Consider the following 19,290-nt stretch of genomic DNA (forward strand, 5'->3'; position numbering starts at 1 on the left):
ATTACTGTATTGGTATAAAAATGTAAGACTTTGACTGTATTAGCTACAGTATACAGCATGCTACTTCTCATACATACAATATAGCACTGTGTAATACTCTCACTACAGAACTGTATAATACTGTACTGTTCCATGTGTCCTGGGGAAAAATTATATCTCTGATTGCAAGTTTTGATTTCAATGAGTATGCTGCCTCCTGGTGTGCATATCGAGGAAATGCAGATGCAGATTGGAATACAACTATACACAAGAGCTCATTTCTGGCTGAGGAAGAGGATGGTCTGGAATCTTCAGGATCCGATGTTAAATTACTGACAGGAAGCTTTGTTGTACTATCTTAGTGACTACCCTGAAGCAGAGCTCACAATATGTTGCATTGTCCTCGAAAACCCATTTAAAAATTAGTCTTGCTGTTTTCCTATGCTGTTGCATGGGTGAATTTCAAAATCATAATTGATAATATCCTGCACTCACTCACATCTAATGACATGTGCCCTACCAGAGCCCTAAATGGGGGCAAACACCAATAATATTAAACCGCACATTCCAAACCAAACTTGTAGAGGACACGGGTCTAGAACACCTCTAGTGTTCAACACTCCATCACAGTGCCCTCTCTGCATTCCCAGGTTCTGTGCCAATCATGTCTGTCTAATAAACAGGAGTCACCACAACCCAAGAATGTTCATGGGCAGAATCCTTCTGACCTTCACAAAGATGCAGGGGTTATAGGGGGTGACATTAGCTCAGGAGGTAAGAGCACTCATCTGTGAGTTGGAGAGTTGCTGGTTCAATCCCCCGCCCTGGGAGTGTCCCTGAGCAAGGCAACTAACCCCCCATTTGCAGCCTTTTGCCGTTGGTTGGAGTGTGTGTGAATGCGTGAATGAGAGGCATTACTTGTACAGCACTTTGCACAGCAATAGTTGCTGGAAAAGTGCTATATATGGTCCATTTACCATTCATAGGCTCCTCAGCACAGCATAGGGTGGTCCCCAGCATGGACACTGCACAGTCTCATGCCTGCACAGACCTCACAGCCACACAGTGACTGGTATGCACTTGCACCTACAATTCACAGGGGGCGCTGTTGCCTCCTTGTAATAGAGCTTATGCAATTTATGAGTCCTCAATCTCAGCTGCACCAATTCAACATGGGGCGTGCTCCACTGGGATGTGAGACAGAAATTCAGTAGTACTAGTAAACTAATACAATGCACAGCAAAAACCAAAGTGGGAACACAGTAATAACATGACATTTCTGCATCCTCACGACATATGTACATATATAGGGACACACTGTATCTGTGCATAGCTCTAAATGGTAAATGTCTGCATTTATATAGTGCCTTTATCTAAAGCGCTTCTCATTCACATATTCACACCAACGGCAATTGGTTGTCATTCAAGGTGCAATTGGGGGTTTAGTGTCTTGCTCAAGGACACTTTGACACACCCAGCATGGGATTGAACCGGCAACCCTCCGACTGCTAGACTACTGCTCTTACCTCCTCAGCCAACTGTTGCCCCAATGTGGCTCTGAGCAATACAGCAAAGGCCTTCCTGCTTAATTGGCTGGTGTCTGATAAAGTGGGTTTGAGTCTAGATTAAAGTTCTTCACCCCGTAGTTGCTAGGATACAGTCTGACCCTACGAATATGTCACACAGGTTTCCAAATAAAAATGGGATGGCGCAGGTGTATCATGAACCTTGACAACGCCAGTAGCCAGAGCACGGGATGGTGCGTGAACGCTCAAACACCCTTTGTGCCTCTCTCTCCCATAGAAAAGGCCTCCAGCAAGGGGGGAAACATGACAAGTCAATCTTTTTTTTCCTGAGAATTTGAAAATGAAATTCAGCGGCATGAGTTAAACTGGCAGAATCGCCTGTGAGGCATGTGTCACGGTTCATAATGGAGTCTGTTAATTAAGTGCGATCTGGAGAATAACTACTCTGTTGTCGACTGAAAGGGCCCTGAGGTCGAAGGGACGATCCACGCATTCTGGCTGAGCTCGCGTGTGCTTCAGCGCAGATATAACGTCACTCACCATACTAAGTGTAATTAGCAGCAATTCCATATGCATAAACAGTGATGTTCTGCAGATTGAAAAACACGGGTAAAGCTGACATTTAATTCACAATTAGCTACTGCTGCGTGGTGCTGTTTTTCGCCAATTTTCGCTTATTTCACTTATGTTTTGACAGTCACTTCAACACAATGGTAATGTACTGCCATATTTGTCCCTCTTATCTTCAAGTACATCAACTCATCCATCTGGCTGCAGCCAAACACATTTCCACATCAGTTTACAAAACAGCTTAACAATGTTTCCTTTCTGAAATTTCCACTTCTCCAATTGCCACTAATTTCAAACGTAAAAGATAAGGACAGCAAACAAGATTGGATCAAGATTTCAGACACAATGCAAATTAGTTAATTTGTTTTAAGTATATCAAACAAAAACAAGCAACCAGACAAAAATAACTTATTTGCCATGTCTGCTGCTTTGAGTACAAGTCGTTGCCCCGTGGATACTGTTTTAGAAGTAAACACATAGATAAATGGGAATAAAATGGATAAATGAATGTATTGCTTCAGGTCACAACATTCATGGCTGTGCCAAACTGCTGATGATAGGAGCATGAAACAGTTCTGTACTGTCAACTCTGCAGTATTCAGTTCTCTTATTATTCTGGGGAAATGCACTCCACGGCCTTTGTAGGATCAGTGACCTCAAGCCTGTCCATTCCCAGTGAAACAGCCTGGAAAGAGCCAGCATTTTCTTCCAAGGTGAGAAAAAGAATAGTGCTCTCCAATCAATGTGAAACTCACATAATAGATGTGATCACAGAAGTGACCATAATAGAAGACATCTATACATTAATTATTTACTGTTTTAGAATGATTCATTTTTCCGTAAAATCACTATTTTAATGACACGTTAAAATATGTCTATATTATGTCAGTTATCTTGACCTCTGCAGCAACAGTGCAATATTTCATAACACTTGCCTCTGAACAGCCCTAAGTTGAGTCTCTCAAAACAACCACAAAAGAGATCCATCCATCCACGGCAGGAGATGACCATGCAGTCTGGATCATAGATGAACAGCAATCACTTGTGTCAGAGATGTTATGGAACCCAAATATGAATAGCTTTGTTTTAAAATACTTGCAATTCCCTGACTGGCTCCAGTCTCATCATGATCAAATCCTCAAGATGCCAGTCTGCATTAAACCATAACATGACGATATTTGGTACACGGGGGCTTGAGCAAATGTCTTTAGATATGATACATCTGAAATGCATCTTACATCTTACTCTCCGTTATCTTGCATTAGTACCTCTACTCTGTGTATTGTCATTGCTGAGAATTAACTGCCCAAATCTAAGAGGACATAGATTTGTACCAATTACACTAATATATAGCCAATGAAGGATACACATGCTCTCAATCTGTATGCTAAAAGCAGTGGCTGACTTAACAAGGCACCTGTCCTTTGTTAAATGTCCTGATCTTGTTTGACATGAGAAACTGTCTGGAAGCGGTGTCCCCATTTTCTCCATAGACAGTAATGTAAACATTCACTTTGGTTCCTGCATTCCACAGGTCTCCTGTCACAACATGGACCTGGTACACAGTGACTTTGGAGAAACAAAGAAGTCTTAGAACAACAGTGATACTTCCTTAGACACTGGGACACAAGAAAACATCACACTGTGATGCCTTTACTACATGATGATGAATCGCATCCTCAAACGCACAAAAAAAAGCTGTCGGTACACAGCAGAGTGAAGAGAGCATAAGTGTATATTACATGAATGGCATTTGGCAGACGCTCTTATCTAGAGCAACGTACAGTTGATTAAACTAAGTAGGAGACATTCCCCCCCGGGTTAAGGGCCTTGCTCAAGGGCCCAACGGCTGGGCTGATCTTAGTGCAGCTACACTGGGGATTGATCCACCAACCATGTTATTGTCAAGTCCACAAGAAAATTAAGTGTTCTCCTCGGGAGAACTGTTCCAGTACAGGACTCTTCATTGATTCATGGCAACAAACCACAAGATCTAAGGTGGAGAGACGTGGGGAGAAGTTGGCAGGTACAACTGGATAGCTATGATTCATATTTTCCCAGCCCCATGTTCACGGTAATGCCAACGGCATACAGGAATGAAAACATCTCATCACTCATATGATCTGCAGACACACCTTCCAGAGTGTTACATGCATACACCTGGAATGAATCTGATAATTACATACAAAGTTCGAATGGCTTTTTATTCCACACAATGTGTTATGAATTTCCAAATGGTTTCCAGTCACAGAAAGAAAATCACTGCATTCCAGTGTGTGAAAATATGGCTATTTATGGAGTAAATTTATGGAGGTGCTTTGTATCTGCTGGTCCTGGTGCAAATTTTAAGATCGATGGAATTATGAACTCCAACAAGGACCAAGTTCTTCTGGCAAAGAATCTCAAATCAAAGAACCTCGGCCGCGTATGGACCTTGCAGCAAAACAATGGGCCTCTAGCAAGAACTTTTTCATATTCTGATCTTAATTTTTTTTGTACGATGGACTCATGTGAGTGTGCCATGTCAGATTCAACAAACACTCTTGCCTGAGTTTAATAATAGTGAATTCCATTTCTCTATCTCCAGAGAGATAGATAAAAAAAATCTTGTAATTAATAATATATTCAAAAAAAAAATTATTTTCCAGCTGCCAGTAGTCTTTGAAAATTACATTTATTGTGAAGGAAATAGTAATTACCTATGTTATATGAGTTGTAAAAAAAGAAACTACTCATATGCATCCTTCCTGTTTAAACATTGAGATTGTTTTATCGCAATTTGCCCTGCTTTTCTGCATGACAGTAAATACAAGTAATATTATCACTTTAACCATACAATACTTCCACCTAAAATGAGTTCTGACCATTACTTGTACTACTATGACTAGCGGTTAAAAGAAGAGTTTCTTGGTATGTATAATTTTCTCTGTTCAAAAAACAAACAAACAGAATTCTATACATAAACTAGTTTTGAAAATGAACATGACTGCACATCCATACGGATAAAATTATATAAATTATTTAAGGACACTCCAAAACATGAAGTTCTAGATTTTACTTTTATAATGATTTGTTCTTATTGTGGCTCAGGTTTCATGCATGCAATTCAAAATAATAAATAATATTTTGAAATCATTCCCTTTCATGACATATTTACATAATGTGCTCAGTTGATAATTGCACATTCAAGATACATAATTTGAAATATAAACATAATTACAAACATTTTATATGCAAGACATAACATTCTTGCAAATACCACTGCAAATGGCAAGAGTATACAACAACAATAAAATTATATTACAAAGCTCAAATTTGATCCATTTCTTCAGAACCAACATAAGGATTATTTAAAAATTTTAACTTCAGTTCACATGTACAGAGATCTCAGTAGTTAGATAAAGATTATATAATACAATACCATGTTTTCTTTTTCTACTAATCCAATTTGAAACGATTTGTTCTGCTCTAAATAGATATTCTAGGAAAGGCGTGTATAAAGTTTTATTAACTACAGAGATAGAATGGCTGTCTTACAGGTTTCAAATTAAAGGAAGCACCTAATGAGTGAATAAACATTAATTAATAGGGTGAAGCCAGCAATAAATTTAACAGGCACCATATATTTGTGGAAAGTCTTCCCAAAGTACTTCTCAATTTGTTTGTTAGAAGTACATTCACTGTCGACACAGGCATGTCATACATGCTACAGACGTGTCACATCCAGGGAAGCATTGATACCTACAGTACCAGAAAAAGGGCCAGTAGTTCTGTTAGAAGATCTACTGGAAATGGTGAATTTAAAGGTCACAGTATGGGACAGTGCTGACCACACGTTATGTACAGCATCTCCAGAGGGTCCTGCTCATGGACTGCTCTGCTGTTAGTGATGCTCTGTCCTCTTGTAGGCTGAGTAACCACCACAGGTCCCCCCGATTGAGGATGTACTTTGTTGTCCATTTTCCTGAACTCCACAGACGCAAAGGACGGGAGGCTGCCATTTTTTTCTGCGCACACACTGGGCTCCTCGGTCTCTGGGGAAAGCTGAAAGTCTTTCTTTGCTGCTCGAGCACTGTTTTCAGTTTTAACGGTCAGGTCGTCCTGAAAAAGGTCTGAGTCGCTGCCGTGGGGCAGGCTGAAGTAGGTGCACTTAGGCGCTGCTGTTTTCCCTGGGTCCTCCAACTCTGGGGACGATATGACCGCGAGAGGAGGGTCATCACTCCCAAAGTGTGAGTAAGGAGTGGCATCACTCACGTAGTCTGGCCCGGTATCCACTGACATCGTATCCCCATTCCCCTGGACTGCCGAGTCTTCTGGCGGGGATTTTCTGATCAGATGGTCGTCTTTGAGGAGCCATCTGCCTTTGTCAATCAAAACTCCTTCCTCTGTGTCCTCATTAGCATTGAAGGCAACACATTGCATCGGCTCATTACACGTGTTGTAAGAGCTTGTGGCATTAAAGTAGGACAGATCTGTGATCACTTTGGTCTTCGCTTCATGGAAAGCAGTGAGGCTACCAACACTATTACTTCCTGGGCTGTTTTTACTCTTTGTTTTTGAGGCAGAGGGAGGTCTCTTGCTCGCAGTGTCATTCCTCCCATACAGCCTCTCAATGGTTCTTCTCACATAGCCTTTGACAATAGACCGTCGTCCACTGTCATCCTCTCCACTTTCTGTAGAAGTGTCCAATGACGGCTGGGATCTGTACCCGCCGCTGTCAGACGTTTCCGATCTATAGTCAGACAGGTCTGAGGTATTTGGGCTAGGTAGCCGTTTGTGGCCATACTGCGAGTCTACATTACTTCTGGCTAAAAACATGTCCCTGATTGACTTGACCCTTGCTCCTTCAGACTCTCTTTTTAAGCTGCCTTTAGAGTCATAACTAAAAGCTAAAGAGGAGGCTAGAGGTGCTGAGTGCAGAGAGTTGCTTAACTCCTCAAGAAGTTTCACAGATTGGGAGACATTTTTCCACATACACTCTTCCTCTGACTTGGCTTCTTCTGTGACAGGGTTGAGCTGATTGGAACCTTCTGTGCTGTGAGCTGTATGCACATATGAGGGGCTTTTCCTGACTTTCTCTTTTTCACAACTAGATTGGTCTTCTTCCACATAGCAGAAATGTTCTTCCACATGGCTGACCTGCTCATCATCATGCATAGCCTGCTCTTTGCTGTCCTTTTTTTCTTTATAGGTTGTGCATTTTTCTGTAAAACTATCTTGTTTCTCTCCATAAGCTGCTTTCTCCTCCTCATTTGGATATTCATTTTCTTCATAACTAGTGTGTTTATTCACATGCCTATTCTGTTCTTCTTCATGGTTAGACAGTTTTTTCTGTTCTTCTATTCCTCTCCCCTGGATTTCATCACAACAACCCTGCTCTTCTTCATAGGCAGATGCTTCATCTGAACAGCTTCTCTGGTCTTCTGCATTGCTAGCCAGCTGCTCTTCAGGGCTATTCTTATTTCCTATGTAATGTTTCTGCTCTTCTAAAAACCTAGTCCATTCTACATAGCTAGTCTCTTCTGCTTCATAGCTTACTTTCTCTTTCACATAGCAGGCCCTCACTTCTTCATTACTCTCTTGCAGTTCCGGGTTGTTAGCTTGCTCTTCTATGCAACTACTTTGTTCTGCAAAGCAAAACCCTTCTTCTGCATAGCTTTCCTGGTGTACCTCACAAGACTGCTGCCTATCTTCATAGATAAGCTCCTCCCTTCCATAGCTAGCTTGGTGTTCGATGAAACGGTCTTGCTGTTCAACAAAGCCACGTGGCTGTTCTGCATCTCTGTCTGTCCCTTCTTCATACATAACCTGCTTTTCTTCATGGCAGTCCTGCTCTTCCTCTTGGTCCTCTTGGTGAATTGCTTGTTCTGTGCAGACTTCTGGCTCTTCGTTCATCACTGCTTGTTGTAAATCTGCAAATTCATCTTTTTTACTATTCTCTCTAACAGGGCTTTCAGTATCCAAAATGTGTACACTTGTTGCATTTTGAATTATTGATTTAACATACTCTCCCACTTCCTCCTCAAAGTTTGATTCTATGAAGTTGCTTGCCTTGTCTTCTATATTTGATTCTTCAAGATCATTTATTTTATTCCCAGGGTGAGATTCTTCAGTGCCATGTACTTCAGAATTCTCCATCGGGTCTTCTCTCATGTTTAGTTCACTGTCACTTGTCCTTCTATTGACAAGGGAAGACAATTGTTCTTGGAGATTTGTAGTCGGGCTATGTCCCTCTACTAATTGAATACCAAAGGGTTGTTCCTCTGTTTTATTGCTTTGTTCTGGGCATGTTACAAATGATAACTCATGTTCAAAATTGGATGATAACATGTGATTTTGAGCCTTGTCACTTAGTTCCTGAAAACTCTTCCAGCTCCGCAATAATTGCGACGATGTAGACTTTTGCAAATCTAAAAGACTGGCTTTCAGCTCTTCTGCATCTTCAATGCTAGCTATTTTCTTCAAAGATTCCATCATTTTCAAAGCCTCAGCACATGACACGTTGTTTGCTAATGGTTCATTGCATTCTAGGTTTGAGATTCCTTGCTTTAAAGTCATAACAGATAAAAATGCAAGGAGAACCTGGTAGGATGACCCAAATGTAGAAGCTACATGTGATGAAAAGTCTGGTAAGCTACGGGACTTCTCCAAACAGGAGTGTCGCTTATGTTGTGAAATCTGTTTGATTGCTTGAATTGATGAACTGAGCTTGTGTAGCATGTGTCCCGTGTCCAGGTGATCCGTTGATCTATGTGTAAATAATTTATCAGTTGTGGATTGACTCCTGACTGTGTTTGTATGAGTTTCAGTTTCCAGTGTTGGTTTCATGTCTACATGGATGGGAATGCATGGTCTTTGCTTTTCATCTGATGCCATTTCAACTTTCGCTGTGGTGGGATCACTGGATATCAATTTCTCTGTGACGTTATTGTCACAATTTTGATACTCATTCGCATTCGGCCTGCTCATCTCACACATTGTTTTGGGTTCCATTGGGATGCTCTGCTGGTCTTTTCTTATCTGGAAGACTACTCTTGCTTCCATGTCAGCTTTAGTAGAGTTTATGTCTTCCATGTATGGAGTTGACTGTGGGTGAGATTTTTTCAGCCAGTGTTCTACATATTCATTGACAACCGATGGAGATGAATGGGATGCTGGCAATGAAACACTTTCGCTTGAAGCCTGCAATTCCCTCGCATCACTCCTGTCTTCATTCATTGATTTCTGCTTTGTCAGAGCCTTTCTGATGTGGGTTGACTCAATAGGAGGCAAGAGATCAAGCATGTTTTTCATCAGGGGCAAGTCTTTTGGATTCAATGGCTTATCGACTGGCTGATCTCTGAGAGATTTCTCTTCAATTTGACTCAGTTCCTTCTCAGATGATAAGCTATTTGAATGTTCAGTGTTCAGTGAAACTGTGTTTTCAGCCAGTTTTGAGCTTTTAATTGAACCACTTCCATCCCCTTTCCCTTTGCTTTTATTTTTTCTTTTACCTGCCTTTCGTTGGCTACTCTTTTCAGCTTGTTTCTCAGAGTCCGTAGGGCTTGAAATGTCCATTTTCACTTTTTTGCTTTTGTTAGGCGAGTCCCTATTACGCTCCTTTTTCTTCTTTTTATATGGGCTCAAGCTTGAGAGAAAGGTTTGTTTTTCTTTTGGATTCTTCTTTACTTTATCAAAGGTTTGACTCTTTGGGTTGTCTTTGGCCTTTGGGGAAACAGACCCTGAGCATTCTCTTTCTGAATTAACAACAGTTTGAATATCATAGTCAGTGGTGAGGTCATTTGTGTTCCTGCAAGCTGCAACCCTGGGCTCTGACGCTAAGGACAATGTCTCAGTCCTTCTCCCACTGAGAGATTCTGAAGCCGTGAATGGTCTCTTTGGGTCCAGTTCAAAGTCATTGCTAGCAGAATAAAGGCCTGTGTCAGTAGAAGCTGGTCGCCCGTGCACTGATTCACACTGGCTCCGAACACGGAACTGTGTATTGGCAAAGAAATTGTCGTGACAACTCTGTTGCTCATATATGTGCAGCACAGTTTCTGTAATGTGCTCTCCATGTTCTTGTATATCTAGGATTTCAGATGAATTAAATGAGGATTGCAGTTTGTTGTTATTGATTTCCATGGACCCCAAATTCCTGGGTTTTGGAATTGGCCTACTGTTGCACTGTCTTACTATGCAGCACTCCTCCGTAACATTACCTTCAACAGACTCTTCTGTGTAGGAATATGTCCCAACTACATTTTCCTGGATTCCCGTCTCAGTCTCCATCGTGATGCTTTCTACTGAGGCCTGTTTTGATCTAAAGCTTCTTGGCCCAGGGGTTGGTGCCCTCCTAGAAGTGCGCTGCCAGGCCTCAGATCCTGCTCCATACACTTCATCCTCTTCCTCTTCACAGATAGGCCCGTTTTCATTTGGAAGGATGCTGTTCTCCTCCTTGGATTCATATCCAATAGCATCTAGCCCATCGGTGCCTTTAGATAGGACAGTGCTTGAATCTGGTGAGCGGCTGTCCAGCTCTGGCTGTGCGAGGTGAACTTCACTGAGCTGATTGGCTACACTGGACCTTGTTAACGTGGTGCTCCAGTGTACTGTCTCTTCCTCCTTTATCGTCAGCCGTACCTTCATCTCCACCGTCATGCTGCCATCTTGGTTGACCCGGAAGGACTTTTCTATATCATCATCCGGAGGCACAAGGTGGTGTTCCTCCCCCAAGTCCCCTATGCAGGTGCAAGTCTCTGCCTCTACGGATCCAAGAGCGGTGTTTGGGTCCATCTCCACTGAGCCAGTGTGGTTGCTGGGGAGATCATACACGCTTCCTGTCATTGAGTTCTGGATCTGATTCACAAAGTACTTCTCAGACGACAGAGAGAAATTCCTGGATTTTGCACTACTGGACCGCGATTTCTTTTTGCCTTCAGACAGATGATTTCATACAATGAAACCAAAGGACCAGCAGATGTGTCACATTGAAGACGGTGAAAAATTGTTGATTTTTAGACAGGAGAGGATATCCAAAAAATAGGAAGAAAGAAAAAGAAGGAAACAGAAATTATGCCAATGGATAAGAATACAAATGTTTAGAATACAAGAATACAAATAAAATACAATAATTTTATATAAAAGTGGCACAGTAAATCCTTAGTAAATATATATATATATATATATATATATAAGGATATTACATAACAATGGAAATGCATTGGCTCAGTCTATGTGCATATAGTTAATGCACCAGGAGGGTATGGTATGTAGGTCACTCATGGAATTATTGGTATTATATGTACCTGAGCACCTTAGCAAAGCTTAGCTCTTGAACAGATAGCTGAGGGACTGATAAATACAAAATGCTCTGGTATGGCAGGCATAATTTTTTCAAATGAAATGCTGAAAATACTGCTTTGGAGTGCAATTTTAGCATAAGCAAACAAATACATATGTATTGCATGTTGTTGTTTTGCATATTCATTTCATAGGTGTGTTCAATTAAATGTATTTTAAATAAAGTATTTGGCTGAATTTGGTCTAGCTATAATTTGATGTCTTATTGACACAGCTAATCCAGGTTTTTACATTTCATTTGAGTATTTGTAGCGTATCCATCATCGCAAAACTTTTTCCACTTTTCCTCAAGTACATCAGTCAAAATAAAAGAGCGTAGACTTACGAGTCTTTTGTTGCAGTCTACGCGGTATCATGCGACTGGATATTGCAGGAAGGGAGGGTTTCAGAAGATCATAGTTGCGTGACTTGAAGGGCTCCCGACCTGCAGCGACAACTGCCCCTGAACATAGAATCAGCGCTGGAAGACCATCCACCTGCAATACAAGGACACATGTTTTCCATACTGTTTTTTAGCCCCAAAAAGTATACATGCATTCAGTATATACGCAAATCCAGGTTTTTTGTATGTGTGGAACCCCAAACATTGTACAGTACTTTGACTGTAAACCAGCCTTAAAATCCCTGATATTGTCTCTGTTGAAGAAGATGAGGTCACATATGTCCGGCCTCTAAAGTTTAAATAATAGATTATATTTATTTTCTTCCCTCCTACAATGCAGTCTGCTATTTTTTATTGTTTATCAAACAATACTGACATGTATTTTGACAAATTGTCAAATATATGAACTCCATTGTACCCAGGATTGCAAGTAATCATCAAATCAAACATTATAAGTGTAAAAAAAAAAAAAAAATTTACATTTAAAAAACAGTTAAAGTCATAGGTACATATAGTCGGCCCACTTGTAATTTCTATTCATATCACATTTATAATGATTCTGCTAAAGTAGCACACACATTTCATATTGACCATGATGTAACACAGGAGGATGTTTGAGGTACATGCTGCCATGAACCCACTCCCTTTGCAGCATGAATTACCAACCTGTCCCAAGATGACGCCAGAGCTAATTGGATGAGATCCCACAACCAATGAGATTAGCTTTTTTGTTATTTTTCTCTGGTCTATTTGGGGACTGTAGCAAGCAGCAGTGTGTCAGGCGAGGATGATGTCATGTGCTGAGGCTTCAACCGCCCAGTAACCCTGCTTTTGTGTGGTCACATGTGCACATCCAGGCATTTACTATTCCAAACAAGTTGCTTTTATTAGAAACACGGTTCACACTTTAAACTCACAAGGCCAGGTTCTTAAAGGAGAACCTCTGGCTCTCAGTGATTGTCTAGTTCACCTGAAAATCTCTGCCACTTGGGGATTTGAATGTGCATAGATATGAAGTTTATGGATATATCAAGCACAGCCTCAAATTACTGATTTATAGAGACCTGCTTTGTCCAATCATATATGCTCACTGTTTTTTTTTTTTTTCACTAGACCATCCTATCTGTCCTTGTATGCCGTACTCCATATGTCAAAATGTATGCTCCAAAAGAATGTTAGGATTTAGGCAGCTGTAGAGATTTAAATTATGTAAATAGTTCACATTGTTTGTTTAATTATAAGAATGCCATTCTTCACCAGTGGGGGTTTGCTACACTAATTTGCGCATCACAGTGTGATTAAGTTTATTTAAGTCTCAGTTCCTTGGACTATGTCAAAGAACCATATCCATAGCTAGCTCTACAAAATTAGCAACAAGAGTCATATTTCAATACTGCCAAAAAGATCAAAGATTTGTTTTTTTTGTTTTTTTTACGCAAAAGTAGGTTTTGCTTCAATCCTTGCATTACTGATGTACATTAAACATTTCATTAAAAAGGCGAAAAGAGAGAGTAATCATACACTGAAAAGAATGTCTCAGTAGATTTAATTGTTCAAAATCTGTGGTTTTATTTTTATGAACCTAAAAAAATCAATTGAGAAAGAAAATAGCTGTAACAAACTAAAGTAAAACATTTTGCCCTAGCCAATTACGCATTTGTTTTCAGTGCTAATCCTCAGAGGTCAACAACAGTCGATACCTGCTGCCTGCTGGCCTGTTCAGATGAGAAATGCATGGCTTACCCTTCTCCCATCTGGTGTGTACAGTTTCACGACTGGGAAATGCATGATCTCGCACATGTAATCCAACAGAGACTCGAAGGTCTGCATAGTTTTCTTCTGCAGCAGGATGCTGTGTTTGACGCCGGGGTCTCCGTTCTTGAAGACCACCAGCCTCTTGGGTGTCCACACCCCCAGTGAGTTGCCCCTCCTGGCAGGCCGGCCAAAGCTCTGCCGTGCCAGCTGAATGGCCCTCCGGCGTCCGCTGGCTGGCCGGGCACTGTACCACGGCGGAAGCTTCTTCCGGGCCATCTCCAGGTTTATGGGTTTGACCTTCTTCTGGTCAGAGCAGATGTAGGACTGTCCATCCTGCAGCTCCTCCAGGGTCTTCACCGCGTGAACCCCTCTCGGGGTGGTGATGTTCCTCACCCCGAAAGGCAGCGGGACTTTCTTTGACAGGCTGTCCAGCAGGGCGTCGAAGGTCTTGAAGGTGCGGCTGTTGATGACCAGTTGAAGCCCGCTGAACTGGGGGTCTCCGCTCTTGTAGAAGCAGACACGCTTGGAGGCGATGGGGTCGGAGATGCCCGGGTGCCGGGACACGGCGGTGTGACCACTTCCCGAGGACTGGTCCTGCTGGGGCTTGTGGGGGGCTGTGTCACTCATGTTTGTGCACTGTCTGAAAAAAGAAAACATGTGATTTTGAAATTGATATGGCATGACATGGAACAACATCATAAGATATAAAGTGAAATGATATGGGATGACTGTATGATAATATCTACTGCTTATTTCACTATAAATAATTAATTTTGCTATGAATAACAGATTATGGTGCCAGAATTATATAATTATAATTATTCTAAATTATTATTATTATTTGGAAATACAAGTGCTCATTGTTAATTAATACATTCTACATTTTGAGTCATTCTAGACACGTTGTTATCACATTACTGTTGCTATCCCTCTTGAATCTCTGCGCATGTATGTGCATGTACAGGCCATAATCTCACTTTCTGGGTGTACTGCAGTTCCAGATAGTGGCATATCACTCCAGATACTTGATATCAGTAATTGAATCAATTATTAAATACAGTCTTTCCTACCACATAAGAGGCATTACATAGCAATGTAGTACAATGGAAATGTCTTTCATGAGATTCATGCCAGGCTCAAAGAAAACTGGACTGCCCATTCAGGCTATACAATTATAATTATATTATATTAAATTATATGATAATATATTATATTATATTATATTATATTATATTATATTATATTATATTATATTATATTATATTATATTATATTATATTATAATAAAATTGTATCTTGGTTACAACTGTCTGGCCTGAAGCTTGGTACATGTGTTATTATTCATGAAAATTGTAAGGGACTTGCACCTGTACCTGATACATAAGTTATAAACTGCAGAATCAAGGCAGGTGGGGCTGATAACCTTTGAAATTATTGGGTTGTTTGTGCAGTAAAATGACTAGTGTTAATTAAAAGAGTACATATTATTTCAATAGGTACCATAAATAGTTGATTTAATACGGTAATAACTGTGTGCCATGTCACCTCCTCTGGCCTTGGCAATAATTTATTATGATGCCACCCACTGGGCAGAGATGCAGCCTATAGCATTAGAAAGCACTGAACATAACTACCGGACACACAAAGTCAACAACTGTTTCTATCAAGCTATTTTCTTATTGGTTTACTCCTAATTTGTAGCAGTAACAGTAGTGCAGCTCACGTGGGCTGTATGTTAACCCCCTTCAGTCCCTGTAATGGAAAGAGAATAGTGTAGAGGAAAAAAGGAACTGCTTTGAAAAGCAGAAATGATCCAACGCATCTGTGAAATAGTGGAGGTAGTATTGTGGTTTCAGCATGCATGGCTGCAACTGGAACTTGTCTTTAATGATGATGTGACTGTTAACAGCAGCAGCAGGCTGAATTCTGAAGTCAACATAAACATTTTATCTACTCAGATCCAGGCAAATACCTAAACATTCCTTAAACCACACTTAATCTTGCACCAGGCCCGTGACCTCAAGCATGGCTAAGTCACGTGGGCTGAATTCAACTGAGGATGTGCTTTCCCTGCTGAAGGCTGAAGGCAAAAATCCCTAAACAAACACAAACATGAAGAGGGCTGCAGCACCGGCCTGGCAGAGCACCAACCGGCCAGTCAGTCAATGAATTCAAGGACTTGCACTAAATATGACTATTTAAGATTATGTTCATTTGTCCAATTACTTTTTGTCCCCTAAACTGGAGTATGCATAAAATGTATAATTCCTACACAGATCACCTGATATGGATGTAAATGCCCTCAGATTGAAGTGGTCAATCAGCGGTTAAATCAACCTTATTTATTGTTTCATTTCAAATCCAATGTGCCAGGGTACAGAGCTAAACAACAGAAATTGTGCCAACGTCCAAATACTGTACTCAAAGAACCTGTTCTAAAGCCTTCATTTACTCCACCAAATGATTACATAAAAAATATTCTTCATTCCATCCTTCAATCACAGAATTTATATGTCTACATTGTCTTTTCATTCAATGTTGTGAACAATTCCTTCATTCACAGCTGACGAATTTGCAAAGAATAATCTTAGTAAATATTTAAATATATGTTATGACATAAAGATATGGTATATATCAGATTTCATTGGATGTTTTTGTTTCAAAAAAATTTGAAGGCTGAAAGAGTTGCTAGCTGTCTTTGAGCACAGATTTTAAGCACTCCCAGTATCTATATAAGATGACACTGAATCAGGCCTTCTAGAGTAAAAATAATAATTAATATATTTAGAAATATCTTTTGCCTGATTTCCTAAATAATATTTTTCCAGCCCGTAGCCCATATTTTGTGTATACCTCACTGTGAACTCAACATACATTCTAACATTGAACTATAATAACCCATTTCATATACAGCGTGGTAAAATTTAAAAAAGACTAAAATGACGGTAGTGAAATTTCATTAAAGAAGTAAATTCAGTGCTTGATATAATTCATTCCATAGCACTGCATGTAAATCTTTTTAAAACTAAACTCTTCACCTGACCAGCGGAGAATTAGGCCAACAACCCTTTCCAATTTACCTGGATAATCCGACACCATGTTTAAAATAAAAATGTAAAAATATAAACACAAACCATGAGAGGATATATAATAATATATATAATATAGAATTTCCAATTTAACAAAGGCAAACAACTTACCTGATGTCACATTTTAAGGAATCCTGCTTCAGTTTCGTATTCCCTTAGAGTCCTGCCTGTGACATCCTAGCAACTGAAAAATACCCTTGTGCACTTGCACAGCTATTCTGGGACAGGCAACATCAGGGTCAATTTGCCTAATCTTTGCTCACCGTTAATCGGCACTTCAGTAGCGCAGCATGCGAGTGCTGCCACGAGAACGCAGGGTTCCTGAGGCACGGCAGCGAGATGGCCGCATGAACACAAAAACTCAAGAGATCTGTTATTTTATCCGTTTATTTAGCAGTAAGTCTTCATTCAAGCTGTTTTTCTCTTCATTTATGTTTTTTGAGACAAAAAATGAAGTGATAATAAGGGCATCTTATAATATTAGCTTCAAATTCAAATTAAATCAAACCTTTGACCATCTTCTTACAGTGTATGCCTTACAAAATGTCGAGGGTATTAAAATGTACTAAAATGTGAATCAATAGCCCAGTGGCTGACGGAGAGTTGTTGTTTATTTCTTCTTTATTTCTCCTCTTATAAAGCCACAGCTCAGCCCAGGACTGAAGCTTGGTGTGATCAACGCAGTTCGCCTCAGAGGCTCGATCTCCCTGAAACTTCCCACTTAGGAAGCCTCTGTTATTCACATAATTTCCCACATGTACAGATCTCCCAATAAAAGGAACATGGGCTCATTCAGATGACAAGGCCCAGATGGCTCATGTGTCTCCTAAGTCCCTTGCAGAGATGTAATCTTATTTGAAAAGTCTTTGGGTAATAAGGATTAGAGACTTGCATTAGCTGCCAGGGCCATTGAAGGCCCTCAGTGAGCATCATGTAATTTACAGTGGGGGTGGGGGGGTGGGGGTGGTGTCACACCAATGTACTCAAATATAATACATTCACTTCATTGCAGCAGCTGGAAACAATTCACCAACATGGGAAATTATTTAGCAGCCTCATGGCCTCGCTTCCAAAGCTGCATGTGGATTCTGCTAAATTATGCGAGAATGACTCATCATTCGTGTGTGCTTCACATAACTTATCCTGTTCATTGTTATGCATTGTTCATTTTCTTCCTGCCATTACCATTACATATCAATAGTCTATTTACATTTTTGTGTACCATGAGTTGCTAGTTACCTTACAATTACTTTGCCTTTATTATTGGTTCAATTAAAGCTTTCTCAGGTCCAGGGTTGTCTGCCCAGCAGTTGACTATAACAGAGCTGTAAAACAGAAGGCTATGTATACCTGAAGAATTATGAAGGGTATCCAATTAAGTTTGGAAGATGTCAGGCAACCATACTCTTTAGTGCTTTGTTTGTGAGCAAGCTCTCCTGCAAAAATAGACATGGAATTAGCTCCTTTTTTTCTCCATCTTTTCTTGAGTCGGGAAACCCCCAGTAAGCCCTCTCAAACGGCTCCACATGCAATAGTGGCCTTAAGTTTGTTACTAAACCAACACGCTACACAAAGCTGAAAATAACTGCAGGATTACTATACCTTGCCTAATATAGGCTTTGAATAGCAAACTTCACAACATTCTACATTTGCAATAATAAACACAAACATAAATAAATCTTAAATTATCGATCTGTTTTTACATGCAAAAGGCTATTATAATTGCATTATCTCTAGTTCTTACAGAGGGAGAAAATTGTTAACTAAATAGCTTGGGTTGTTTACAGCAGATTTATTTTCTTGATTAAATTCAGCTGAATCATCTCATGGAGCAAAACTTACTCATCTTCACAATTTACTAATTTGCCTGCATTTCCTTTAGTAGTATAATGCCTTACAACTTACAACAGAGACACATATTAGTTGTTAAAACATGAATGGTTTTCAGCATCTTTTAAAAAAAACATCTCAAATAATGCATTGCATTAATATACAGTACCTTTCCTCTACCAGAAGCTGATGTGGTGAGAAGACAACTGATGGAGTGAATATGGAATATTTTTATTGGGCATAGTATGTGTGGGCCAGCCACAAGTCAATGCTGAGACTAATAGTCTACTGTTTTATTTTTACAAAAAAATATATGACGGTACAGCAAATTCTGTTGAAATGACAATGGAGTGATATCGGCGAAGGAGGAGTGGGATGGTTGATTCATTGCGCTCTTCAGGGGAATACGCAATGCTCAGGAACCGGGCTATTAATGAAAAGTGACATCAATACCCTGGTGACCACTGTGAACCGTGACCCTCGCTCAGTAGTTCATGTCAGCATTAGTCACACAGAGGAAGTCTCTGCCCTGAGAAGGGGATGCCTCCCTCCGACCTGAACCCTGGATCAGGGCGATAGGCCCACCCAGAGCCTTTAAAATGATGGATGTTTGCGTAACTATCCTGCGCTAATGCACTTGTGTAATTTTAAAGTGTAATGTCCAACTAGCGTGGCAACAGCGGAGGCGTCAGGCGTGAATCGCAGTCGCACGAGGTGGCCAACGAAGCTTTCTAACATTAGAGAGCTCGCTTACATAAGTCTACAGGCTGTACTGAAGAACAAAACACCTCAAAATGTTAAGAGTATCCTGCCAACATGT

The 19,290-nt window shown here is 40.4% G+C and overlaps 1 protein-coding gene across 1 annotated transcript; it reads right to left on the reverse strand.

The window, feature by feature from the left end:
- Positions 1-5,500: 5,500 nt before the first annotated feature.
- Positions 5,501-14,178, reverse strand: LOC133126674 (oxygen-regulated protein 1-like). Its single transcript, XM_061239012.1, has 3 exons — positions 13,540-14,178; positions 11,761-11,890; positions 5,501-10,987 (listed from the first exon to the last, which is right to left on the reverse strand). The coding sequence occupies exons 1-3, from the start codon at positions 14,176-14,178 to the stop codon at positions 5,883-5,885; spliced, it is 5,874 nt and encodes a 1,957-aa protein (XP_061094996.1). The 3' UTR covers positions 5,501-5,882.
- Between the last annotated feature and the right edge of the window lie 5,112 nt (positions 14,179-19,290).

The sequence above is a fragment of the Conger conger genome, chromosome 4, assembly GCF_963514075.1.
Source record: "Conger conger chromosome 4, fConCon1.1, whole genome shotgun sequence".
Classification (NCBI taxonomy): Eukaryota; Metazoa; Chordata; class Actinopteri; order Anguilliformes; family Congridae; genus Conger; species Conger conger.

What these genes read in the sequence shown, in the direction of transcription:
- LOC133126674 (XM_061239012.1), bottom strand. Translation starts at nt 14,178, where the DNA reads ATGAGTGACACAGCCCCCCACAAGCCCCAGCAGGACCAGTCCTCGGGA. An exon ending in ACACACCAGATGGGAGAAGG is followed by an intron (nt 11,891 to 13,539) that starts GTAAGCCATGCA and finishes CTTGTATTGCAG; the next exon opens with GTGGATGGTCTTCCAGCGCT. An exon ending in ATCCAGTCGCATGATACCGC is followed by an intron (nt 10,988 to 11,760) that starts GTAGACTGCAAC and finishes ATCTGTCTGAAG; the next exon opens with GCAAAAAGAAATCGCGGTCC.